Genomic DNA, 27,592 nt, shown 5'->3' on the forward strand with positions numbered 1-27,592 from the left:
ATAAGCTGCTCACATTATATTGGCAAAGTCTAAATTTTCCTCTCCAGGGTCAGACTGTCTGCTGACATGGGCTGCAGTTTTTGGCTTGACGTGGCCATGTTTGACAGTAAGGTGGAGTGGATCTCCTATGTTTAAAAAATGAATAACAACAATAGACAAACGAGAGAGGAAGTTGTGTGCGTGGCACATGTGCTGCGTTATAGATTGACAGGATGTTTAGCAGGAATCATGTGGTGTGACCCCAGTCCCTCATTGTCACTTCATAGAAGACCAATGATAATGTGGCTAACATACAGCCATGTGAAAAACAAAGTTTTCACACAACTCTATGCAGTACTGTGGAAAAATAAGTACACCCTTAATGCTTCTATTGTCATAAAAAGAAGCTAAATAGCAGCCAGATGCTGCTAATCAAGTGTACTTGAGAAGCTGATCAGCACTGTGACCACCTCAATAAGAGCAAAAGTTTTGACCATTTGCTAGTCTGGAGCATTCAGGTGAGTGAATGTCTGAGCAAATTTGTCCAAAGATCAGACCATGGAATGCTCAGAGAAAAGGCAAAATAACCAAGAGCTGTACAGGCCTCAGCTAGCATGTTAAATGTTAAAGTTCACGACAGCAAAATTTTAAAAAAGATTGAACAAGAATGGGTTCTGGAATCGTTGCTAAGACAAAGCCTTTTCTTTCTACAAAGAACATAGCAGCACGGCTTAGGTTTGCAAAGCTGCATTTGAAAAACCACAAGACTTCTGGAAGAATATCCTTTGAACAGACACTGCCAAAGTGGAGATTTTTGGCCATAATGCACAGCACCATGTTTTGCAAAAAACAAATATAGCATATCAGCACAAATACTTCATACCAAATATCAAGAGGTGGGTTTGTTTTACAACCACAGGACCTGGGCACCTTGCAGTCAGTGAGTCAAGAACGAATTCCTCTGTATAGTAAAGTATTTTAGAGTCAAATGTGAGGCCATCAATCCAACAGTTAAAGCATGGCCCAAATTATCCAACTGGACAGTGATCTCAAGCACGCCATCAAATTTACAACAGAATGACTGAAAAAGAGAAGAATCAAGATGTGACAATGGCACAGTCGAAGTCCACACCTCAGTACACCTGAAATGATGTGACTGAACCCTAAGAGTGCTGTTATGTAATGGACTGCTAATGCAAATGTCAACAAACTGATTCAGCACCGTAAAGAAGCGAGGGCCAGAAGTCCTCCACAATGATTTGCGAGACTAATATGGTCATAGTGTTTTACAGAAAACAATTACTTCAAGTCATTGCTCTTAAAGGTGGTTCTACAAACTACTACATCACTTAGTGAACTTAGCTGTTCACAAGATTGCATACCATGCTAATACTTTCTTTTTCACATGACCTCTCTCTGACTGTCAGGTTGTATGTAGCCAAATGTCTGCCTAACCAAATAATAACTAGTCCCCGAACATTCATGAGGTAACATTTTCTATTTTGTGTCTACAAGCTGGTAATGATGTTGAGAAAACAAGTTATCTCCTGAGTATCAAACTCATGCCCCCGCGTTGGTTTGTAAAGGTTTCAGGAGCTCAGTTAAATATAGAGGTATTGTCTCATTATTTGTAATTTCTTGTTGGATTTTAATCCATTTTAACACAAAATAAAATGACCATGTCATTCTTGTGAATTTTGAGTCCCATATCCTGGTCAGCTTAGCTTAATACAAAGTACAAGCTTGCTTATTTATACCTGCAAGAAAACCCTGCCTTGTGTACAAAATCAGTAGTACCTTAGAGCATGTGATCCACTCAGCCCATCAAATGGCAGCAAATCGATGCATTTTGGCATTTAGACATGGACAAGATGACCCGCTGAAGTTCAGACTGAGCATGAGAATGGAGAGGAAAGGTGATGTGATGGTTCATAGTTGTTGGTGCAAGACAGGCTAATCCGAGTACATCAGAAAATGATGTTCTACTTGGATTTTCGCATATAACCATCTCTAGGGGTTACAGAGAATGGGCCCAAAAGAGAAAATATCTAGTGAGCTGCAGTTATCTGGGTTAAAATGCCTTGCTGATGTCAGAGGTCAAAGGAGAATGACCAGGCTGCTTCCAGCTAGGAAGGAAACAGTAACTCAACAAAGGTATGCAGAAAGCATCTCTAATTGCACAACCTTGAAGCAGATGCGCTACAGCAGCATTTGACCACACCTAACCATCCGTGTCAGCTAAGAACAATGAACTGAAATGTTTTCTGGTCAAATGAGAATTTGCTGTAAACAACATGAAATCACTGACCTTCTCAATCTGTTTCTAAATCTCTTACTAAAACCCATTTCTTCTCCCTGGCCTTTAACACACTGTGAAATGTTGACTATTTTAGTGCATTTATTTAGATCTTTATTGTATTTTTTAATTTTATGGCTAATGTTCTTCTCTTGTTTTATGTATTTACTTATTTCATTTGTATTTTATGTTTAATCTATGCATCGTGTGCACCATATTTATTTTGTCTCCTATTTATTCTTCTGTACAACACTTTGGTCCATTGTTGTTGTTTTAATGTGCTTTACAAATAAAGCTGGTATGGCATGGTATCCATTCTACTTTGTTTCAGTAGACAGGATGGGTTCAGGCTGGTGGTCGTGTAATAGTGTAATTGTGTAATATTCTCTTGGCACACTCCGGGCCCTTTAGTAACCTACCTGAGCATTGCTGCTGATCCTGCCCATCCCTTTATAACCACAGTGTACAAATCTTCTGTTGGCTTCTTCCAACAGGATAACATGCCACGTCACAAAGATAAAATCAAACTGGTTTCTGGAATATGACAGTGAGTTCACTGTGCTGAAATTGCATCCACAGTCACCAGATCTCAATCCAATAAAGCACCTTTGGGATGTGCTGGAACAAGAGATTTGCGTCATGGACGCGCAATTGTCATATCTTTGCAACTTTTTTGAGCTAAAGTCTATATTTTGTTTTTATTATAGTTCAGTTTAAAACGTGCTTTCACACCTTTCCTCTAGTTTTAGTCAACTATAATAACATTGAGTTGCTCTGGTAAGCAAAAGTTGATGTGCTCCAACCAGCAGTCTTCTCAAGAAAACACGTAAAGTCAAAATAACTGTGGCTTGAATTAGCATTTGTTATGTCGATTCTAAAGGCTAATGCTTAATGAGGTGATAATGGCCCACATGTTACTGTTTCCTGAAATGGCTAAGCCCTACTGAGAGTGGCTCAACGATCATGAACAGACACGTGTGTGAATACACATCGAAACCCGAGGAAATCCTGCTTTGGTGTTTGGCAATTGTTCGCTGAGAAGGCAGGGCTTCACTTTTGTTTGCGTGGGGGGTGGAAGGAGGAATGGGTGTTCCTCCTTGTCCCCTCCTCCTGTTAAGACGGAAAAAAACGCACTTGACCAGCCCCCTTTCCATTCCCATGGATCTTATTACGGGGGACTCCAGCTCCAAGACATCTGCTCCGCTATTAACAACGGAGCGCGTACCCGCGTCTGTTGCGACTGATCCCGTCGTACCCCCTCCTCCTGCTCGTCCTCCACCTCCTCTTGCCCTCTTCCCCAGAGTAGTGCTCTCTCCGTTGTTTGTGTTTAAACGGTGATCATGAGAAGCCACCGTGCATGTGCCCTCCACGTTGCATAGTTGTAGTCCAACCTGGCAGAAGAGAGCGCCCCTGCTCCATCCCTCCTGTGCCACCGAAAGGCGAGTACCGGCGGCAGAGCGAGCAGGAGGACCCGGTGCCACCGAGCAGCACATTTCTTTTTGTCTGTGCGCTCCGCGGGCTGCTGGCTGTGGGCTGTGCGTCCTCGCATCCTCCTCGCTGCAGGCTACGTTGTTGTAGGGCAGCACATCGAAGGACGGATGAAGAAAACAAAGGTCTACAGTCCGATGTTTGAAACAGCAACAGTGGAATATTTTGTCTGATACTTGTCTTTCCGCGAGCTTTTTTGTTTGTTTTTGACACCATGGAGTCGGTGGAAAAGGAGTGTGGAGCGCTGGGTGGATTATTCCAGGCCATTGTGAACGACATGAAGGTATCACACATAATTTAAAGTAGATAGGGAATTATGTGGCCTTTGTGATTGCACAGTGGCTGATCAGATGCATATTGTTTTTACTGCCTTTGTCTCTTTCACCGGGTCCTCCCCCACTTGAAACACCGCTGTAGGACAAACTGAGAGATGAAACATGTTTCCCTTTGTGTTGTCGTTATAATGTACTGCAGGTCAAACAGTGCTCATACTTTAGCAAGTGTGCCAGTGTAAGTGCATGGAAACATTTGCAGAAAAACATTTGTCTTTTAACACAAAACCACTATTTGTGGGTTTATGGTCCACGGGTTAGATCCTGGCTTCATAATCAAAATAAAAAACATTCCTTTTTTGTTACAGTAAAACTGTCAGGACTAAAGAAGAAGTTATACTACACAGTTAATAAAAGTCATACTACACATATGATGGGTGCCATTTAACCCTAAACAACTGTTCCTTCTTTATCCCAGCCTCAAGTGATTTCTGAATTAAGTGTCAGCTGTAAGAGGATGCTCTGGAAGAAAATAAGAGCTCCATAACCTCAGCTTCTGAACAGAAATAGACTTGAAATGCTATTCATTGTGCTTCCTGTTATTTGGACTGAAATATCTACATTTGCAACTTGGCATTTAATGCACATTTAATCTTTTAACAATTGAACTGTGTGACCTTGCACTGTATTTGTACGAAGCAAGTGCTCTTTGTCTTTTAGTTAAAAACAATTTCTTAAGCCAGAATCACATGTATGTTATTGTGTGTGTATTGATTACATGTCAGCGTGTGTACTTTTGTGTGTTGGGGGAGGGGTCAAGTGAAGGAAGTTGAACCAGGGTGGTCTGCTGTTCATGACAACAGATGGAAAGTGTGAACGCATTCATTGGGCCTGGAGGCAGCACCCAGTCTTCTCATTGTCCGGGAAACCCATGATGCAGCAAAGTGGTTACAACAGCGAATAAGTCAAGCGTCAAGCACTTCTTTCAGTCCAGCAGATTTCTTATTGATTACTAGCTCACAGGATCATGGCGCCTCAGTACAGACTATTTATGGACCCCTCATTAGTCAGGTTCCAGTGAAATCAGCTCTCCACTATTGGCAGTGCTGGTTTGGTTTCATAAATTTCCTTTTTGTGTTGCAATCACGCCGGGGCCAGAGAGCGACAGGGGCTCACAGAAAGAGGCAGTCTGTGTATTGATAAGCAGCACAAATGAATGAGGCTGATTCCCTTAGTCAGCACAGTATCGATGTCCACTGCCCGAGACAGACATCTGACCTCATTCCTGCCGGCTGGTTGTGCCATGCAAGCCAATCGGACCAGCTGTACCCCCAGGGAGCCATCCAATGGCACTGCTTTCCTAACTCTGAACAATGTTAGAATGTAGCTGCATGACATAGATGTAGTGCATTGAGCACTTCCACAGCCTCCTGTGTACTATGCTGTACTGCATAGAGAAAATGTGTGGATAATAGCTGCACCTGTTGGTTATGTAACTGTCTGATGAGGCAACAGGAAAAAGAAATGAAAGAGTGGGAGGTGTTAGAACAGTAGGTACAGGATGAAATGAGAAAAAAAATGTTCTGCAAGATTAGCTCCCGAGTCAAGAATTACATCAGGAATTAGATTTGATCTGATGAGAGTGATGGGGAAAGTGATTTCAAGCCTCTTTGTGTGAAAAAGTAACCAAATGTCCTTGAGCAACACTTCCTACCAGGTCCGAGGATAATGCTTTTAACCTGAATGACGAGCTGTGGGAGGAAGAGGCTTTTATCCATCCTTTTCATCCCTGGATGTTGTTGGGTGTAAATGAACTTTAAAGAAAAAAAAAAGTGTGCCCCGCTCCCAGCTGCACTGCACATAGCCCTCTTTACCCAGTTCTTTGCCCTCTACCCTCAGCTGTCTTGGCAGCGCATCCCTCCAGCCCCTCAGAGCCACAGAGCCCACAGGCTAATTAGACACCTGTTGAAGTCAAGTGGGAACAGCCAAGCCGGGAGGTTCATGACAAACAATTTTTTTAAAAAGAGGGAAAGGCTCCTAAATCACTTTCCAAGGCAAAGACTTTATCTAAGGTAACCTGGGAGTTAAATCATGTCATTGCCAGAGTGGAGGTTATAAGTGATGCAGCACAAGACTCTTTTGTGATTGCATGCTAGCTATATATAATCAAGATGTGTAACCCCTTTTAGCGCCTCTCCATCAAAGAGTCACATAGAGGTTGTGCCCTTCCTCTTCTTACTCCAGGGCTCAAGGTCCCACTCTAATGGTCGGCTCTTATAGCTCACGGCAGCATGTGACGATCCTGGGCTAAATCTAATCCAGGTTTTTCAAAGGAAAGTCTTACTACCTGGCTTGTGTGCATAAATAGTAATGATATAAGGCCTTGTACACGGCACGTGCCTGCACACCAGACATGCAAATATCTATATACAAATCGAAAAGTGCGTAGTTCTTTTGTCACCTGGGACAAATTATAGACTTTCAGTATGCACTGATATATTGTCTGGTATCTACCTCTTTGCAAAAGAGATTTATCAGTGTAGGTGGCCAATGTTTACCCGCTGTATGAAACAAGTTTTAAACAAGTTAAATATTCAAATACACCGGGACAAAGAGCTGCAAGTTCAAGTTTTTGTTTTATCATGAAATTCCTTTTTTTCAGGGCAAAACAAGGGAATCGATAATAATAAAGACGAAGCATAAAAAAAATGTTATATGCCAATTTTAAACATCACTGTGATTTCACAATCTGCCCTAGTATTATACACTGTAAATATAATACACTGCAAGTGTGCACAACAAAAATCACACTGGCCTTTTTAAAGACAAGTCAGAGCATGGACTTATAGAACACCCTTTTTCTAATCCTAGGGTAAGAAGCCAGCCTCTCCATAGCTTTCTTCTTCTTTTTTTCTGTTTTTCTTTTTACTTCATTAATTATTATTAGCACTGTATATATATATATATATATATACATATATATATATATATATATATATATATATATGTATAACTGATATACACACACCAAAGGGGATAATGGAATAAGAAAAAAGATAAAGGAAAAAAAGAAAAACAGCTTTGAACAAGTCGAGAGTGATCTGCTAATCAGTGTAAATTAATTACTAGTTTGTAAAAATAAAACAAATATTTTTGGATTTATAACTGAGAAATTCTTTTCATAGATTCTGGAGGTATACACCCAAACATATACATTTATTTTTCTTATTTGGATTTCAACCTGGTATTTTTCACCAAAATTAAAGAGAAAATGCATTTTGTGTGACTAAATCTAACACTGAAGTTTTTATCCAGCTGTTTCTGTGAATCCTGCATGCCTGCTGTTTTTGTTGAAGCATGTGGACCTGAATGTCCTTGGTGAGATATTTATTTGGTTTAACACTTTTCCTTTCTCTTATCAGAGCTCTTACCCTGTGTGGGAAGACTTCAGTGCCAAGGCCACAAAGCTACACTCTCAGCTCAGGTGAGAAGCAGTTCCTGTGAACAGTGAACCTCAGTGAGAAAAATTCTTGTGCAGTGTTTACAGGCTCTGTGCAGTGAGAGTGAAATGAACCAATGTACTTACAGAACCACAATTCTGGCAGCAGTGGCCTTTTTAGATGCCTTTCAGAAGGTGGCGGACATGGCGACCAATTCTAGAGGTAAGGGAAATTCACATGGTGTGGAGTCGAGCCTCTGTATGAACTGGTGGAAAAATAGTGTCATGATAACGATCAGCTTTGTTGAACAAATACGTTTGTTGTTTTAGTAGGGAGTTGTTAAAGAGTAGAAGCTAAGAGTGTTGGTAGACAAGCAGTTGGTAGGCTTTCAATAACAATGTTTTTCCCTTTCTAAGTCTTAAAGGTTACATAAACAAAATAAACAGACTTAGATTTTTCACATCCTTAAGTAAGCGTGTTGTCTCTCACGGCACCATTCTGTTCACTAAGATGACCCAAGTGGGGCCAGCTGTGAGCGAGGTTGGGTGGTGGAGGCTCAGAGAAATGAAAATCTAAGCTTATTGTTTCTTTGGTCTTAATGAGATCTGCTGATCTGCTTTGTCACCACGCTAGTGGCAGCAGACTGGCTGGCTGGAGAGGCCGCTGATTAACACAGATTCCTTTGGACTTGATCGTCAAGAGCAGTATGTAGGTCAGAAAAACCCTGCAAACCCCGACGAGGCTCTCGACACACTCGCAAAGGCAATCACGTAGACGCAGAAGCATACATGCACACACACATAAGCACACACTGATGCACTGTATTCAAAGAGTGACAGCTGGTAGCTGGTCACCTGACCTTACAGGCCACATTCCAAGATGTTTTTCAAACTATTTGCACTGGCACCGCCCCTTATTGACCACTTACCTCTGGGAAAAATAACAGAGCAGCCTCAGTGTTCACTTATTATTGCCAGTTTTACTTCCTTGCATTTTACACCAACAGTTTATTGCTAGTACAATACTAAAGGCTACTTTAAATGATTCCTGGTGTGAGTGCACATGAGCTCGGTAAGATGATGGAAGGTAGACTGGGGTCAGCCTGCTGGCTTCGAGCAGCTGGCAGCCTGCTACAATAAAGGGGGGTAGGCCATGGTAGGAATAAAGGGCAAGACTTCAAAGGAAAATTGCTGTAAAATGGGAAAATAGCAAAATGATTGATATTCCGGCGAGAGATGAGAAGATAGAGAAGGGCAACGAGAGTTTGCAGATAGCTGTATAAAATCTGTAAGTGTGTCACTCATACGCCCACTTCTGCTTCTGCTTCTCTCCCAGGCACATTAAGTTTAGGATTAGTGCCATCGTTCTCAGGACACAGACTCCATGGGTGATGAGAGACTAGCAATTAAAGAGGAATCGTGTACTTGGTTTAGACAGAAACGTATGAGATAATGTTTTTTCATACTAAAATCTAAAGTATATTAGTATTATTCTACTTTTATAATTTTCATTGGTGCTCAGTGTTGATTGATTGACAGGATTATTCTTCCATTTGACAAATTATCATGACCTATAAAACACTAGTATTTTCCCTTACATGCTGTCGTCAGTATAATCAAGGGAATAACAACAATGGTCACTGTTTCTTTACTTTTTCAATAATCTTTTGATTCTTTTCCATAATGAAATATCTGTGACAGATCTGTGGGCGTTTAACCAAGTGGTACAGTGCTACATGGCTAAACCTGCAGTTCCCATCAGGCCTGTAGCAAATACAGTTACTTACTAAGTGATAGCCAGTAACACATTTTGCACATAGTGGACATAATTATTAAACCTGCTGTAGCAGCAATGCTTTTTTGTCATTGCAAGCATGTTCTGTGGTAATGTTAGCATTTAGCTTAAAGCTCTGCTGTGCGACAACTGGTTTTACAAATAGCAGTCATCGTTAAAAAAAACATCTAAAGAAAGAAAACTAAAACATCTTGTGCAGCTTTTATGTGCTCTTAGCAAGCATGCCATTTCACTTCTGTTTCTCCTGTGCGATCTGTGTTAGTCTTTGCGTGCTCCAAACCAAACCCAGTAATTAATTAGCTAGGAGTAATGTCGATATTTACTGGCACTGGCTCTCAGTGCACAGGGGTAACCTTTAAAACTATTTAGGCAACATATTTAGGCAACTTTGCCCCTCTAGCAGCTGCATTCTCAATTTATTTAAGCTATACTGGCATCCATATGTTCTCTGTTTTCCACATGGTCGTACTCTGCTAACTCAAACTTATTTAGGACCATAAAGATAAAAAGAATTCTGAGATTAGATGGTCAGTATATAGTTTTATTTCTGTTTCCCTTGCTGTTTCTCTTCATTCTCTTTCTGTCTGTATCCTTCACATGTGTGTGTGTGTCTGTCTGCCTGCAGTGACGATGTTTGTCTCAGCGTCTGCACAGCCTTATAGGGCTGATTTGCACTATAGGGGGCAGGCCCTTGGCTATGAACTGCTGGCCCCAATCGCTGTCGCTCCGAGCTACGCTTGTGTTTGGGGACGAGCTGCAGCTGCTGGCACAGCTGGAGGTTTCATCGTGTTCCTCTTTTACCTCCTTTAATCTAACTTTGACACACTCGCCCATTTGCCCCTCTTACTTCCATACTCTCTCTTCAGACTGTAAACACTTCCCTGCCAAGAAAAGCAGCATTTCTCCTCACTGACAGCTTCTTGATAGTCCCAGGGAGAGAGGACAGTGACTGAAACGAATTTTATGAATTCTTGTCTTAACTGTTCTTCTGCACTTTTCTCAAAGGGTATCTTTTTAAGCATAATTGTATTATTTCGCCACTTTGCTCAACAAACCTTACTCAGCTCTCTGTTTGAATCGGTGTCTGCCACACTACTTCGGTGTGTGTCCATGTTCAGACTTCTTGCTTGTGTTGTCCATTTTTAGAGTTTATGGTAGCTGTCATGGTATTAGCATCTGTTTTCTATGAAGCAGCTGGAGGAGTTGGCTTCCAGGCGTTCTGGCACTGTGTCTAACAGCACTGTTTCTCTAAGCTGTGCTGATGGATCTATGTCTGAAGGCACGTCTGTCTCAGTGAACTCATAGCTTGCATTTGAGTTCAATAAAGGTTTTCAAGCCACAAAGTCTATATTAGATGGTATATGTGGAGAATTTGAGTTTTTTAAGGATATACGTTTCAACACCAAGCTTTCGTGCAGCTTAACCTTAGGCCGTGTAGCTCTTTGGATTCTTTTATTGTTGGATTGGCCAGTCTAATGGATTTTGGTGTGTCGTCTAGACCTTCTTTGTCGTTCATATTAAAATGTTACGTGAGGACATTTAAAAGGATCAGACTCGAGTTGAGAAAACTGGAGACTGTGTTACTTATTTAGTTGTTGCTTGGATGTATGATGTGTGTTTTAAACAAAAGTTGTTTTTTTCCAGTTTTTGATCGTAGTTGAGTTTGATAGACGTCAAAGAGACATGGGTAATGGTCCATGAAAGTATGACACAGTCTCCATATTTTGCAGAAAGTGAGTTGGCTGTAGTTGGGGGTTAGTTGACCTGGGTGGGGGTTGTGATTGGAGTGGGATTTCCACAGCTCTGGGTATCCAGGCTAGGCAGAGGCGTTTAGCTAATCCTCTTAGCCCCACTCTATAACACACAGACACAGACTGCCTTCTCTTCTCTTCCTGATCAGCCACCCCCAGCTTTAAAAATTTACACTGTGGGATCACCGGCCAGACAACCATACACTGCATGTTTTTATTAAGCACGGATGAACATTTCTCCTTTTACGAGTTCATCAAAGCCAGCAGCGTCCATACTCCATTACACGTACACCCATGGAAATAACGCTTCTGTCGCTCACTGCAAGTCCTCTCTGTTTGGCTCTGTGTCTTTTCTTTCTTACTCACTCAGTCCATACTCTGTGGAGGTATGCTAGTAGATCAGTGTGTCAGCGAAGCACTAATCTGCTTGGCCGCTGTACTTCTCTGGGTTGGCAGATGGGACGGATATCCCTACCCGCCATCTGGACAGCCTGGCATGGACGAGATGTGGCCGTGGCCTAGTGCAGAGCGAGATCAGGGGATTAATGTATTCCGTGCTATCCCAACAGTGCAGCTATTTTTGCAGACATGTCAAATAATAAGTGTACCCATCAGACCAAAGCTGACATGCATCAAGATTTGTATTCCATGTACAAGCCTGAAACAAGCCCGTTCTGCATTCTGTGTACCAGAACCAAGAGGTTAGAATCTGCAGCTCACAGTTAATTAGCTTATAGATTTCAAGTGATTTAGATTGGACCTACATGTTCAGTCATTCACATAGATAAATACAGTAGCTGGTAAATTACAAACTGTTGAGCCATTCTGCTAATTGCATGCAAGGTTCTTTGGTTATTTCACGACCTTCAACCACAAGGTCACGCTAAGTATCGACAAGAGCCTCTCATTTCCCCCTCAGCTTCCTACCTTGTTCGTCGGACAATTTCCAGCAGAGTTCTTCATGAGTCACTACAGAGTTTATGGGCTTAAACTCAATGCGGTCATCCTGCAGATGAATGTTTTCCAGCTATTGTAATAACTACATCCACAGAGTAAAGGGTGAAGCGAGTGCAGCAATAATGTGAGAAACAGATGAAAAGGGGAAATAAAAACAAGAGAGAAAACAAATCTTTGGGTTCAGCGTAGCTTTAATTCTGAGGTCGAATACCAAACTAAGAAGACAAACACGAGGGGAACACTCTGTTCGGCTACATCCTGAACATGAACTCCGCTTTGGAAGGGAGCTGGAGAGGAGTGGGAAAATGCGTGAGAGAGGCTGCTGGAGGAATGCAAGAGAGGAGATTAAAAGGAATACAATTTCAAAGAAATGAAAATGCAGAATGACAGATCAGATCACATGATCGCTATTATTGGTCCATTAAACACATCGGTCAAGATTGAAGTGGTCCAAAAATTACTGGGTGATGTGTTGTGAACACGTTTACACCAGATCAAGACCTTCACAAGGCTAACATAATGAACCCCAATGATTTAGATGGATATCTAATTTACTGTTACGCTAAACTGTTATTCTATTCAAGCTTTTATATTTGACACGTAGGTTCTGATGATCAGTGCAGAGCAGAGTGGCTAATATAATAAACTGCTGCTCAAGATAACTTCAGGCTCAGAGACTCAGATGGAGGTAGAATTTATAAAAGCAGCAGCAGAAGGACCAGCAGTATTGTCTGCATTGTTTGCAGGACTGTTTGCAAATGAGCAGAGTAGCATTTACATAGGTGGGGCAAAAGACCGGACAGACTCGGGTCAGCTAAGATAAAGAAAATTGCCAAGCCTGTAAAACAGGAGCGCTTGAGTCGTCTGATTGAACTGCTGCAGATTTGTTGAAAGAGTGCTGCTTAGTAAATTTGTCAAACTTTTCCTATCATTTGCTATCATGGCTTATTTGTGCTTGCATAAAGGGACATCACATCCATCTTCTTCAGCTTTAAACATCCCTGTCTGGCATGAGACAAACACAGCCATTTGTGGATTGCTTCCCTTTGCTGTACTTTTTCTTGTTTTCTCTCCCTGTGTCCTTTTCTCCATCTCTAATGAAAAGCACATCTGGACAAGGGGTGGTGATTATTTTTAGAAACATTTATGCCCCTGAACAGGAAGCTCGTCCAGCAGAGGAATATCACTTCCTCCTCCTCCTCCTCCTCTTTAAAGTCTTGTTCTAATGCACACCAGAACATGTTTACGCCACATCAGGAAACACTGGGGTCTGTCTGAGAGGTGAAACTTGCTGTGCGTGCTGTCTGGACAGGCAACAATGGGATGAGTGTGCGCTCGACTGTGTGTGAGAGACTAAAACAATTGGTCCCGGGGCTGTTTCCTCTGCCTTTTAGTTGTATTGTACTAATAAAAAGCATTCCACGTATAAGGAAGTGACACAAAGGCTCGGAATGACGTTTTGATTTTTGCTATAGACATACGACACACTGTGTTAATCCTAAAACATCTGGATCTGTACCCAGGATTTGCTGTTATGTTTTTTCCCTCTTCTAACTGTGAATGCAGTGGACAAATAACATCTTTATTATTGAATAAACTCACATTTTAAATGAGAAAGGTTTGAGAAAAACAGATACTACATGTGTGTCTACCATCCAATATTTAAGCAACATAAATTACACAGATCTGTAGCTTTCTTGCTGCAGGCGTACAGTACGCTACTCTCGATTCATAATCCATGCAGATACAGCTGTTTTATCTGCCACTCTTACCTCCTTCACAACTTATGGCTCCCTCACCAGCATATGCAATAGATGCTGCTTTATTTATAATACAGACAGCTCCTACTGTGCTGCACCGAAAGAGCTCAAGCTGTGCTTTGAAGCAATCTCTTGACGATGTGAATGTTTGATGTTTAATCAGGTTATGATTTCAGAAATCTCAGTTTCATGTTTGCTCAACTACCAACTAAAGAAGACAAGTGAAGCTGTCAAAATCAAAGCAGGTCCTCATTTTCTTCTTCAAAGATATATATATATATAAAGTGTTCTAGTGGAGATGACTACACAAATTACAGAAATATTTTGACAGTAATGCAAACATTACATTTTATTTCTCGGCTTTTTGTGGACGATGTCGTCCTGTCAGGGCCTGTTGCACCTGCCACACTATAGCACTTCCGTTGCCTTCTGACAGGCCAAACCCACCCGGCACCTCCGCCGTGTGTGCCCTCTTTCATCCTCCCCCCTCCTCCCGTCTCACCCCACACTGCCTTTCATCCATCAGTGGCCTTCTCTGTGTCCCTGCCAGTTCACACTCTGCCTCACTTAAAAGGGGTGAGGGAGGGTAAAAGCAGGAGGTTTAACTGTCTCCGAGAGGCACAGCCAGCTCAGTGGCCAAGGTGCCAATGCAAAGAATAACAGTTGTCTCACGGATGACGGAATTTCCCTGCCTTGGCAGTGGCTGTTTGAGAGTCTAGAAAAAATTCCACATAAACGTGTTTTATTGACACAAAAGGCAGAAATCAAGATAGAGAAGAGGTGAGCTGCGTTCAGCTCGAAAGCCGGCGTCAACGCATCCAGCCTTAATTCTAGCAGAATAACATTCAGGCTCGCTTGTCTGAGCACTAATGAAATCTGAGCTGAACGCCAGGGTTTAGATGGTGAATAAGAGAGATATTTAAGTTTAGCTCCCATGTTGAAGACATCCTGGAGTTAGGCCTGTGGCAGTTTAGCCTCTGGCTCCCGACTCCTGGCAGGAGAACTCTCTATAAAGCAGGCCTATTAAAATGCTCCTCCTTCCCCAAGGAATCAGGGGAGTTAATCAGAACCAGAGCTCTGGATGGGACCACTCAGTAAATGCTTAGACTACTCTGTGCTGGTCTCAGATACTGGAGCTTAAAGCCACCAATGGGGGCATGACCTTCCCACCAACAGCCCCATGTTCTTTTCAACATACGCAGCAGATCTCGAGGCAGGTTATATTTATGCTCAGCCTGTATATTAAACCAGGCGCCGTGAGCTTCAGATGCACACACGGCAGCGCTTCTGTAATGAACCACAGATTTGTCCACTGCTCCCAGTTGTTTGCTCCAAGCCGTAAGATATATGGTTCTGTTGCATAACAGTTTTCCCCCGTAGTGGTCTGTGTTTTGCTTCATTCATGCACGTGTGGCTGTCTGCTATGAGGTCGGCCCAGATCCTAAAGCCACGGGGGTCTGCTCAATAATCACTTTTCCAGTTCTTGCACACATCAGCTACCATGTTGATACAACGTCAGGTATTGATATATCTATATCAAAGAACCATGATATGACTTAAAAATTAAAACAGTGGTTTAGTTTGGTAATCATCATTTTTGTGCTGGTTGAGTCTTTAGGTTTTTTTTGTTTTTTTTAGGATTTCTTAACAGGAAAGGTTAAATTAATCGAACAGAAGAGTTGAAAGAGAATGGAAGTTCTTCCTTTGTCTTACTCTGTGTATATATTTTGTTGAAATATTATTTTGAGGGTGGATGAATCAGTTTTACTGAAGGTCATTCTTTTCTCGCTACATAAACTGTTATGGACCACATGCTGAAAACGCTGAATCTGGACTGTGGGGGTAGTTTAGTGAAGTTTAAATATCACAAATCTCAAAATGAACAGGGGAAGAAAAAGGATGAAACAACAGGAGGAAGCTGTTACTTTGCTGTAACAAAACAAATTTCCCACCTGTGGGACTAATAAAGGTCATCTTATCTTAACACATAGAGGTATTCAGCTGTGAAGGAAAATAGAAAGAAGGACAGAAGTCTAAGTGTTGCATAATAATTGTCTTTCGAGTCAGGCTTAAGTTTGTATATATTTGTCACATGCCTGAGAGCCTTTGCAGGGGGGCTACGGGAGTGAATCACCATGTCACTATCCATCCGGTCAAGGCCAGAGGCCAGCAAGGCTCTTGGACATGGTCAGGAAGCCTCTGAACCTCCCCAGGATGTAGCTGTCAGCTGATCCCCTTTTGGGAAGGGAAGAAGGAGGGGAGGAGACAGGAGGGAAGAAGTGGGGAGCAGGAGGGAAATTGGCAGGTGTGAATGGGATGGGAGTGGGGGGCTGGAAGTTCACTCCAGCTGATAGTGACATTGGGACGGTCTGTTTTAGAGATACCAGGGCCCACATTACTCTGCCTCCTTCATCTATCGCCCAGTCTTCTTCCATCTGGGAAGTCATATGCAGCTGTGGGTGCTTTCTGTAATGGCTTTAGCAGGAGAAAGGCAAAATCAGTGCATGCGTGTACGTGTGTGCACCACTTGCAAACAGAGTTTCTTACCTGACTGAATCCTCTACATAGGTTGGACACTCCACTTTCTTCCTATATCAAGAGCACAGCGTATAGATTCCACGTCTTTTCTAAATCACTTCCTGCTGATGTTTAATATCTCTGTGTGTTACAGCTGGATGACCTTTCACCTCTCCTCTCACTCAGAAGAGCAATGCATACAGGGCCCAGATCTGTTGCTGAGTTTCTTTGAACTACTACAGCAGTTAGTGAAGTTGACAGCCAAATGTTGGAGTGAGCTGGTCTTTGCCTGACAGTTTGACATGTTATCAGCAGGAGACAGTAACCTAGTTTCTTTATGTGATGTCTGGAAAAGAGCACAGATCTCACTGGACAACAATCTGGAGCATTTCTTACACAGAGTCTCATTTTAGGCCAGTTATATTAATCGTGCCTTTCATTTTCTCTTTCCTTCAGGCTTTGTAGTGAAGGTTAGAGCTGGTTGCTCCCTAACTCTGCCTGCCCTGCATGAATGGTGTTTAGGAAACAGAGAGAACAGGAAAGGCAGAGCAGACAGGGAAGAATAGAGGGATATCCCCTTACATGGTTCCCTCCTTTTTCCTCCAGGATGAAAGGGGTGAGAACTTCGGAAAGGGTGTGGGGGTTGGTAAAATACACCACCTGTCCATACGTTCACACAAACAAACCTCCGCACATACGCTCCAGCAATCATTCATGAACACACACACATGCCTCAGCTCTGAGGTCTGTCTGCTATAAGAGGTGTCTTCCCTCTTTCCTTGTGTGCGTCTGTGTCTGTGCGTGTGTGTGTTTGTGGTGAGAGACCCTGAGATTAGCCTTATGTGGCCCAGATTACAACAGGATCAGTGCTGCCATATATTACACTGGCCTATGAACCATCAGTGACACAGTGGACCAGCCTGAGCTTTGGGGGCTTAAAACCTTATTTAATTACACTTCAGCAGAGAGGAAAAGTACAGTAACAAATTCACACAAGCCGTTATTTACTCTGTGTGGGGAGATTAACACGCGGCGACCTTAAAGTGTCAACAGGAAAAATACGTGTTTTGTCAGGAGGGAAGAAGATAGCTCAGGGTTTTATTTTACGGGCACTGTGGAACGTTTGCTTCCCCCAAACAAATGTGACATTTGCAGGTCAACATAGGTCCATCTAGTGGCTGCAACTAAAAATGCCTCTCCAGCTGAAAGAGGGAGGAATAAAACTTGATGAGTCCATTTGACAGGAGAGAATCAGGCCTTTCAAAACACTCCATACCTGTTAGTGCCCTCTTATAGAAAATCATTTTTTCTGGGTCTTCTAGGTCTAAATTTCTGTTGCTGAGCTCTGGTATCGTAGATGACATTTATATTTTTCATATTGTGTTTACAAGGTGCTACCAGGGACATTGGCTCAGCTCTGACAAGGATGTGTATGCGGCACCGTAGCATTGAGGCAAAATTACGCCACTTCACCAAGTAAGTGTCACTTTTGTTTTTATTTGCTCCACTGCAATTTTCTCTCTTCGCCTGTCCTGAGGGGATTATTATGTTCTCCATCCCCATCCTATTTATGGTGACCTTTCTCTTATTTTGTTACTCTTTACTATGCTGTGGAAATAAACCTATTTGTTATACCCTTCATTCTCTTGAATATTGTCTCTTCTTGTTGCTGCAGTGCTCTTATGGAAGGTCTGGTAACGCCGCTCCAGGACAGGATAGAGGAATGGAAGAAGACGGCTAACCAGCTGGACAAAGACCATGCCAAAGGTGAATAACTACAACAATATAAAAGACATTAATTGCACAATGTGTATTGTATGGAAATTTATACTTATTTTGTCTTCACATGCTTGCCAAAGAATACAAGAGATCTCGTCAGGAAATCAAAAGAAAGTCACTTGATACCATAAAACTCCAGAAAAAAGCAAGAAAAGGTTAGTAAAACTCTCATGATATATTAATTAGTATTGTAGGGATTATATTAATGAAGTCTGACCGGTCGCTGCACTAGCAGTGAAATAGCACCATCTAGAGGGTAGATTGTGAAAGGATAAGTCTCTCAAGTCAAAATGCTTGGCACAATTTCAGAGGCTCCTTTCCAACTTTGGATAGTTTACCCTATAAATCAAAGAAATTAACTTCTTTCCTGGCTGTGCTTGCATTATCCCCCGCTGCTGGCTGTAATTAAGCTCCTATTTTCATACAGTATTTTAATATAGCAGTGGTACGGGCTAGTCATAAACATGCATTGTGCCCTGATTTAAAACAGCTAACGCTGCCTGTTCTTCTTTCTTTCCTCTCCTCCCTCCCTCTAACTGAAACCCTCCTCAATTTCTTTTGTCTGGCGTTTATCCCTGGCTGTAGAGCTTCTAGGTATGTTTGCTGCTACAGATAAGAACTTCACATATTGGTTTCAAGGCTTAAACCCATCTTTACGTAAACCTGCCAGTCAAAAATAAAAAACACCACCTGTCTTAACATTTGTGGTTCAAAGATGGAATAGTTCCCATTTATTATTTACAAATCGATTTAACACCAGCGTCTGCTACTAAGGTGAAAAATTTAGAGGGGACATGAATATTTCTTAAGCAGGGAATAAAATAGTGCAAAAAACCCCCAAATCCAGATATTTTCCAGATATGGAGTGTAAGCTAATGCATAACTCTGTAATAGTTGACAAACAAGCTAAAAAGTGCAACAGTGATGACATCAGCCTGTCTCTACGGCCCATCTGCAGACAGTTACATTGATTCCACAGTCTCATGTTGAAAAATGATTAAATACTAAAATTATCTACATGGGAAACAAACAAGCACAGCAGACACATGTTGTGCAGGTAGATCTGAAAGTAGGTCAGATATTTAGCAGGTCAGGTAAAGAATTCAGTCAAGCAGCACCTTTTAAAAAATATGTCATACATGGCATCGCGGTAAAAGTTGCTATCCTTTCCTGATTTGAGAATTTTCCTAAATCACTCCTTAGATGAGGCTTGCTGTTGGAAGTATTCTCAGCATCTTTGTGAATACAGCTTCTGTTGCAAGGATCTATAAATCACGTCCTTTTGGGACTCAATTAATTAGTGCCTTATTAAATACAGGTGCGCTGAAAGTGTAGCTCATCAAGCTGAACGCATTAAAGATATGGACAGCTGTACGAATAATCTACAGCGCTCTGCTTGTTAGTGTTTTTCATCAAGGCGATTGCCAGCATAGAGTGATACTAATTTAGATCTGCTCACACCCTTTTAGTTCATTATATTTTGTAAGTAGAACAGTATTTTCTACGTGCTAAAACTCAGCACACTGTAGAGTGTTCAAAATGACTGGCAGTGTATGTATACATCATGCAATCACAGCAAATTGTGTGTCCTCCTAGTACTCGTTTCCATCATCATCTCATCCCTCTTTCGTTGCTGAGACTTCCTGTATCTATCATAAAGTATCACTGTGGCATGCAGTATTGAATGACCTTCCATACAGTAGTGTTTTTCCAATCTCATCCATTTCAGGGTCTGCAAATCATCTCCAGCTGCACTGATTGATGACATGTTTCAGTGTCCTCTCATTCCTGTGGTCATTATCCATTCTGGTGTAATGTTTTTCAGTGTGTTGACCTTTAGTACACAGCAGCTTATCATTATTTGTTTTAATCATCTCTCATCTTTTACTCTCTTCCTCCCCCTCCTGCACTGCGGACACTTCCTGTCACTTTCGTAACCTCCCGTCCAAATCTTAATCTGTTTTCATTCCTTCTCCTCTCTTTCTTTATTTACTCAACTCCCCTCACCTCTGTCCTCCCTGGCTCTGTCCTTCCCGCCTTTTTGTGTCTCTGCACCCTTTGCCGTCGCCTTGCGCAGGCCGCGGTAATCTGCGCCCCCAGCTGGACAGCGCCATGCAGGATGTCAGCGATTTGTACCTGCTGATGGAGGAGACGGAGAAGCAGGCAGTGCGCAGAGCTCTCCTGGAGGAGAGGGGACGCTACTGTTCATTCATCAACTTGCTTCAGCCTGTGGTGGTAAAGAACATTAAGCCTTTTTAGTATGGAAGCTTGTGCGTGTAAAGAACACCGACATACACTGTGAAATATCTTTGCTGTGTCTTGTTGATGTGGTAGCGGTTTAATTTGATCAATACTGTTTTCCCTGCAGAATATAGAGATTGCCATGCTGGGAGAAATAACACATTTACAAGCCATTGTTGATGACCTCACTTTGCTGACTGAAGACCCGCACAAGCTGCCACCAGCTAGTGAGCAGGTAACAGGAGTGTAATACTACAAATTCTTCCAGTGCCGCTGACATGCTTATTTCCTCACAGTGGTGGCAAGTTATTTGAAGCAGAATTTAATTTGCCTTGTTGGATTTCAGTCCAAAGGTTAAAAATGTCTATGTTTCTTATTGTGAGCAGAGAGATTTTGATATTTTTTGTAATCCAAAGGCTAAAATAAGCAACTTGTTGTTTCATAGCTCAATCCACCTGCTATAAATACCCACTAGAGTAACAAATAGTTATCAGTTCACACCTGGAAAGGGTGCTTGAGCTGCAATTAACTCAATTTTAATTAACCTTTACCACTCAGCAGCTTGTGGATTTATCTTGTTGGTTCTCATCTTTTTTCCCATATTTGAAAAGAGACTTGTTTATGTCTAAATCCCCATTTGGTTGTGTTCCTGCAGGTGATCCGGGACCTAAAAGGTTCTGATTATAGCTGGTCCTACCAGACCCCTCCTTCTTCCCCCAGTAGCACAGGTTCCAGGAAGAGCAGTATGTGCAGGTATATTATTCAAACACACACCACTTGTTGCACGTTGCAGTCTTTTGTATGAAAGAGCCACATCCAGACATCCGGAATTAAATAAAAGGTGTCCTCTGTTTTGAGTTACAAATTGCGCCGTTTGTGGTTTTCCCTTTTCCATTTAAGTGGTTAGAAAATTGCAGGATGACGTTGACGTCTCCTCTTTTAAAATGAACAACCCAGATTCTATGAATATGTAATAAATCTCCAAGCCATAATTTTCAAATCATGTTTGCAAGTACATGCTTTACATTCTTGTTTTAGATGAGCTCAGGAAAACTTTTTAAATTTGAAAACAGCCTTCAAGTGTCAAACTCAAAGAGCCTGTGTATGAAACCTGCATAATACCGTACTGTGAAGGTCAAACATCCAGGATTATTTGGAAGAGGCGCAGTATTATATAAGGTTTTGGTTGTACTTTAGATTGTAATATATTTCATAAACCTTTTAAAAAATATATATTTTCAGCCGACTTAATAACATATTAATAAAGACTACTATAAATCCATGAATATACCTGTGACATGTCTTCTTCACTACACAGCCTGATTAGCAGTGACAGTCGACATACAGCGTTATCTCGCAAGCTCCTCAGCTCTTGCTCCTGGCATATATTTGTAGTTCTCAAGCTTCTTACAGCGAGATTAGGTCTAAAGCTGTCAAATATCACCAGCTGACAGCCGTGAGCCTACACAAGAGCCAAAATCCACATATTCATCTGACTTAAGGTGATAGCTCAAAAGTTTCTCTACAAATGTGGCATTCTAGGTCAAACCCATTTTAATGTTAAGCAGAAGGAATATCATACCTTCTCACTTTTATTTAGCGCTACAGCTCCGAGCAGAACCTCCCTGACACTTGTTCCAATTAACGCCATATCCTATTCTTAGTATGCTACAGGTATTCCCAGTTTATCCACTGACTCAGTGTGCGACTGGCTAATTTTAAAACAGATGCAAGTTAAGTTAGTGAAGCCTTGCACCACCAGAATGTAAGCTTTTTCTGAAACAGTCTGACTTCTATACATGAACTCTTTTCCCCTTTGATTTTATTATTTTACCACTAACCCTTGAAGCTCTTTTCTGTACTGAGCGGTTTCTGTCATATTTCAGGCCTGACTATAGAGAGGAATGACTGGGTGTGCATCAGAAATTAGTGAGGGTGGTCTCTGCCTATGCAGCTACCCTTGAGAAAAAAACAAGTCCTTACTGATATATACTGAGGTATCGAAAGGAGACTGGGGAAGTAATCAGATGCCACTTTTATAGGGTAATAAGTTAAGCACCACACATTGCCACACATTAAAATGAGAGATTATGATCAGGAGACAAAGGTTTTAATAGGAAACAATAAAAACAAGCTTACTTATTAAAAACTCAAAGGAGAGAAAAAGGACTACTTAAGACTAGGCTCTAGTTTTAAATGATTTATTGTATTTAATTTGCCATATTTATTTTGGCAATCCTCCTTAAGCTTCATCCAAGAGAATGAAGATTAACGAGAAATGTTAATGTCGGATGGAATCCAGAGGGAGACGGGAAGAAGGAGGTGTGGGAGGGGAGTACAGGAGGGGAGGTGAGAAGTGCGAGTTGCACATTTCAAAATGCGTGGGTGACAAAGAGAAGCGGCGCAGAGTGAAAATGACAGAGCAGCAGACAGAAAGCACAAAGACAGCTGTTAATGCTCAGAAAGGAAGAAAAATCAAAGAAAATGATAACTTTTTAATGCTCTTTGATGCGCCAGAATTAGAAGAATGGAATCATTTAGATTTCTCACACAACACAGCCTTCATGATCACAGCTTTTATGATTAATTTTTCACAAACCTTTTATTCTTTTTACTATTTTCTGTGTAATTTTCAAAACCATAAATGTGATAATATTATTCCTAATCCTGATTAGAATGCATACTAAATGCTTAATTTTCCACTGATGCGATTTCCTGTCAACAGTCTCCTCCAGATGCCCTCCTCAGGAGCCCATCGGCTGAGCAGCGTTTCCTCCCATGACTCGGGCTTTGTCTCCCAAGATGCCAACACCCATTCAAAGCCTCCATCACCCATGCCCTCTGATATCACAAGCCAGGTAGCAGTCTCAGCTATGATATTTAATTTTTTTTTCCTTTTATGAGGAGGGAAAAGGTTTTTTTTGTTGCAGCAAAATCAGGAATAAAGCAGACTTGTTATCTCCAGAGATTCCTCTGGCAGTAAAACATCAGGACAGGAGGACACGGCAACAACACCACTTTCTTGTCAGCGCAGATCTACAATAATTCTCTCTTTTTAACCACAATCACACTCCATCTGCTGTATCCGAATTGAAAACCATAGAATTTTTCCATGTTTTTGTATTTCAGACATGAAGCCACCATAAGAGTTTGAGGTCTTTTTTTGCAATAGATCTGTATCAGTTGCAAATGTTGAATTTTTATCCCACTGGACTGATAAAGTCGTTCAGACTCTCACAGTCTGAACAGATTGCAGTGTACAGAACACACTCAGCAACACACCAACTGATGCAATGTTCTTTTTCTGAATAAATGATCTTACATGCTACTTTATTTTCAATCTAGGCTATAGAATATAGATCCCCTCAGAGAGAAAAAAAATCCCTCCTTCTAAAGCTCATCAACACTCTTCTCCAGCTCTCACCATCTTCCTATGCATCTCTCACATCTAACTTTTTCTCCCCATTTCCTCTCCATCTCCACTGTTCTTTACTCCATCTTTCCTTTCCCAGAAATCAACAAGCTCAGCCTCCTCTGAGGCTTCAGAAACCTGCCAGTCTGTCAGTGAGTGCAACTCTCCTACAGCGGTTAGTACTGCATGCATCTCTTACCAGCGTACTTGCTTTGCTGGACGTGTGCACACACACACACACACACACACACACACACACAAACTAGCAGATGTATGCACTTGCACGCTGATGTGCTGTGCATTTCAATCATTTTTATCTATAGCTTAAAGAGCCCCGTGGGCCTTTAATGACAGCCGCTGTAAGGTATAACGTGGACTACTCGCCGATGTTGAGCACTCTTACTCAGACCTGTCTGTCCATTCCGCAGTTTGGCTCATGCTCATCCTTCGGCACCTTCCGCCCTGCTTTCTCACACACTGGCACCATCAGGCCTCTATCTGTCATACTTCCTGCGTCCCCCACATTTAACCACTCCCCTGGATCCAACACTCCCTCACCCACATCAAAGGTTCCTAGCTGGAAGGTTTGTTTTCATTTGCAAATTTTGCTTTGGGTTCTCTCTTTTGAGACGTTGTTGCTTCTTTGCTTCTTGTGTTTTGTTGCCTTCACAGATTTCGCATTCCGTAGAATAACCTCACAATCATTGTTTTGCTGTTGCTCATCAAGCTCAGTTTTCCAATGTTTCCACAAAAAAGATGTGCTAAACTGCACGCCCTGCTGTGTTCTATTCATATCTACCATGCATCTAACCAGTTTATAAGCCAAATCAACAGCTTCCGTGTTTAACTGCAGAACTTCCAGTGAAACACTGGAGATGCACAGTTGGAAGACGGTCTCATTATTCAGTCTGCTGTTGCAGGACTGGGCCAAATCGAGTTCCTGCGAACCGTCGTTGGCCAGCACCCCACAGCGTAGGAGGGAGTCTGTGGATAAGATGAGAGAACTGGAGGCTCCGCCCAGTCCACAGGGGTATTCTGGAATGCAAGCTGATGAGCCACACAGAGTGAGAAGTGGCCCAGGAACCATTGCAGCCAAGGTAAAAAAGTCCTTAGGGAGTGAAAAAATAAATGCCAGTATATCAATTTGTGTGCTGTAGGGATTGCAGTGTGATGAAAATGTAAATGTGTCCTAATCTTTATGTATTTCCTGCCTGTTTGTATCTCTGTATATGTGTGCTTAAGCATGGCGAGCCCCTCTCTCCAGCAGCCAGTACTCTAGCCATGGTTCTAACCAGGGGCTTGAGCATGGAGCAGCAAAAGAGCAGCAGAGACTCTCTGCAGTACTCCAGTGGCTATAGCACCCAGACCAACACCCCCTCCTGCTCCGAGGACACCATACCCAGTCAAGGTAACAGTCATCCCTGAAGAGCCACACACTCCTGCCTGATTAAACACACGATATCCACATACAGCACACTATTCATGAATTTAACTGTTGTGTTTCAATCATTGCACGTGTGTGATTTGAATAGTGCAATACGCGTTGCCTTAAACTCCAGTTTGATTACTGTGAATTGTTACTTAATGAAGCACCTGCTAATTAACCCTTTAAAACAACTGCTCTATGAACTATTGAATATTCAGTGTGGGGGAAAAATGGATTCTCATGACTTGCTGTGATTTCTAGGTTCTGATTATGAGTGCTACTCTCTTAATGGAGATGCTGACAGTGAAGGGCAGGTGGACTTTGACAAATCCTCCACCATCCCTCGCCATAGTAACATTGCACAGAGCTACCGCCGCATGATCCAAACTAAGAGACCTGCAAGTACAGCGGGTCTGCCTGCAGGTAAGACTGTTCAGGGAACTCCAAATGGTGCTGGAGGAAGCAGCGCTGGAGCTATTGCTTCAGGGACAGCCACTATACGCCGGACGCCATCCTCCAAGACTGGCGTGAGACGCACGCCATCTACATCTGGCCCCATTCCCATCCGGCCTCCCATCGTGCCAGTGAAAACCCCAACAGTGCCAAACTCCCCGGGTTACACTAGCCCGTCTCATCACTCTGCAGGCAGTGAGGAGTTTCTGTATGGCGATGACCTATCTGCTAGTGACAATATGAGGGCTCCTCCAAAGCGGATGAGCCTCCCTGACACATCTTGGGGCTGTGGAAGAGGGGTGGACAGCACTGTTTACGAACAGCAGGCCCTCGGCATGGCTGTTCAAAGTGTTGAAGAGGACCCTATGCTCGCTGCCAACCGCCACAGCCTGGTGGAGAAGATAGGAGAGCTGGCAGCCAGCGCCCACGCCCTCGGTGAGGGTCAGTTCCCCTTCCCTAGCTCACTGTCAGGGGATCCCGCTCAGTTTGCGCCTCAGGGGGCGTCCTCTGTCAGCCAGGAGGACGTAGATATGCTGGTATCTATACGCCGGGGGGTGAAGCTCCGCAAGACAGTAACAGACGACAGGTCTGCTCCTAGGATCCTTCGGTAGCGAGGGAGGATAAATTGAAGCTCTGTATTGAAATACACTGGCGCTCATGTAATACGTGAAATAAGGCACAAGTAATAAAGAGGATATAATGTGGTAAATGAAGGCCAGACAGAGTAATGAGAGATCATGGACAATGTCAAGTCATTTAACGTTATGTATGAAGTGCATACATGCAAAGTAATCCATATTTTTTGGTTTTTATTTTTGTTTTGTTTTGGTGGCTGTGCTTTCTTCTCCCTGTGTGACAACCAGTTTCAGCCCAGTCCCTTTTAAACCCAGTCATCGAATGCTCTGTGTCTCGGTTCTTGGTTTATGTTTATTATTATATTGTACATTTCTTAATTAACACATCCCTAGCCCATGGAGAACGACGGGTGCAGTGCTCTGTGAGCCTGTCTGTATGTCGTGTCATTGTCATTGTTACTGTACTGTGCCCTGTTGCTGTTCTGCTTGATGAGCTGAGCAGCAGCTGTGTAAGTCATGTAAAAATAGAAGCATTATGGCAGTTTTTTTTTATTGCTGTACTGTACTGTCAATATATTCTGCAATTAAACTGGCTTTTTACTGTTAAATGACTTGATTGTTTTGTGCCAGAAAAAATATTTTAATATCATAAAGGACGGCAATTTATCGAACAACTTAAATTAGCTGCTGTGTACATGCAGCTCATGTGTAAGTGGTGTCAGCTATTTCCCCAAGCATTATGAAGTTTGTTGCTTCATTGCTTTCTCCACTTTTTAACGGGTTTCATTTTATTACAAGTATATCTCCTCAGGATCTTACTTTAGTTTAGATTCTAATCCAGTCAGTGTTTTTTTTTAATTTGTACAGTTTATAGTGGTGATATGTAGTTTCTTACCCCTCAGCTCAGTTTGAACTTTTGAAGTGTCTGTCAGGATTTTTCTTACTAATTTTACACTTGCTTTGCTTACAGTCGTTGAGTGCAGGACTGTTGACCACATTGCAGCACTCTAAAGACACAGATGGGGGCGCCTTAGGCCCTCCACTGTGACTGAGCAAACTGTAGCTTCGAAATGAACAGTAATGGGGGATGTCAGTTGACATTACTGCCTCAGTGAAGATGTGCAGAAGGCTGAAAAGATGGATAGTTGGGGGGATATAGAACAAACAACAAAGAAAAGGACGATTTACGGCATCCAAGACGAAAAGCATCCATATTCGTACCTGGGTATGCTAGCATACGGATTTATTTTAATGTTAACAAAAACCAAAAATGTCAAACTGTGCTTTTCAACTACTCACGAGTGGAAACATACTCACACTAGCCATTTAGATAGACAGTCAACTTGAAGCTAACACACATATAGAATGTAAAAACCTGTACATATTCATTGCAGCCAGGGTTTTGTTTTTTAGCCTGCATGTTGTAAAACAGTGCTGAAATTTATGTTCTAG

At 42.2% G+C, this 27,592-nt stretch overlaps 1 protein-coding gene across 5 annotated transcripts; it reads left to right on the top strand.

Annotated features, from left to right (window-relative positions):
* Positions 1–3,412: 3,412 nt before the first annotated feature.
* On the top strand, positions 3,413–26,748 carry mtss1la (MTSS I-BAR domain containing 2a). 5 transcript variants are annotated; one of them, XM_003447134.4, is made up of 16 exons: positions 3,413–4,046; positions 7,458–7,519; positions 7,624–7,697; positions 17,646–17,730; positions 17,930–18,021; positions 18,114–18,188; positions 18,619–18,627; positions 20,111–20,268; positions 20,402–20,509; positions 20,930–21,027; positions 23,000–23,132; positions 23,787–23,861; positions 24,115–24,270; positions 24,607–24,783; positions 24,929–25,094; positions 25,374–26,748. In XM_003447134.4, exons 1-16 carry the CDS (start codon positions 3,978–3,980, stop codon positions 26,174–26,176), a joined length of 2,340 nt encoding a protein of 779 aa, XP_003447182.1. In that variant the 5' UTR covers positions 3,413–3,977; the 3' UTR covers positions 26,177–26,748. The 5 variants fall into 5 exon arrangements, with proteins under 5 accessions (XP_003447182.1, XP_005471137.1, XP_005471136.1 ...); XM_005471080.3 differs by lacking the exon at positions 24,115–24,270; XM_005471079.3 differs by lacking the exon at positions 18,619–18,627.
* The last annotated feature ends 844 nt before the right edge of the window (positions 26,749–27,592 follow it).

Source organism: Oreochromis niloticus, linkage group LG7 (assembly GCF_001858045.2).
Source record: "Oreochromis niloticus isolate F11D_XX linkage group LG7, O_niloticus_UMD_NMBU, whole genome shotgun sequence".
Taxonomy (NCBI): Eukaryota; Metazoa; Chordata; class Actinopteri; order Cichliformes; family Cichlidae; genus Oreochromis; species Oreochromis niloticus.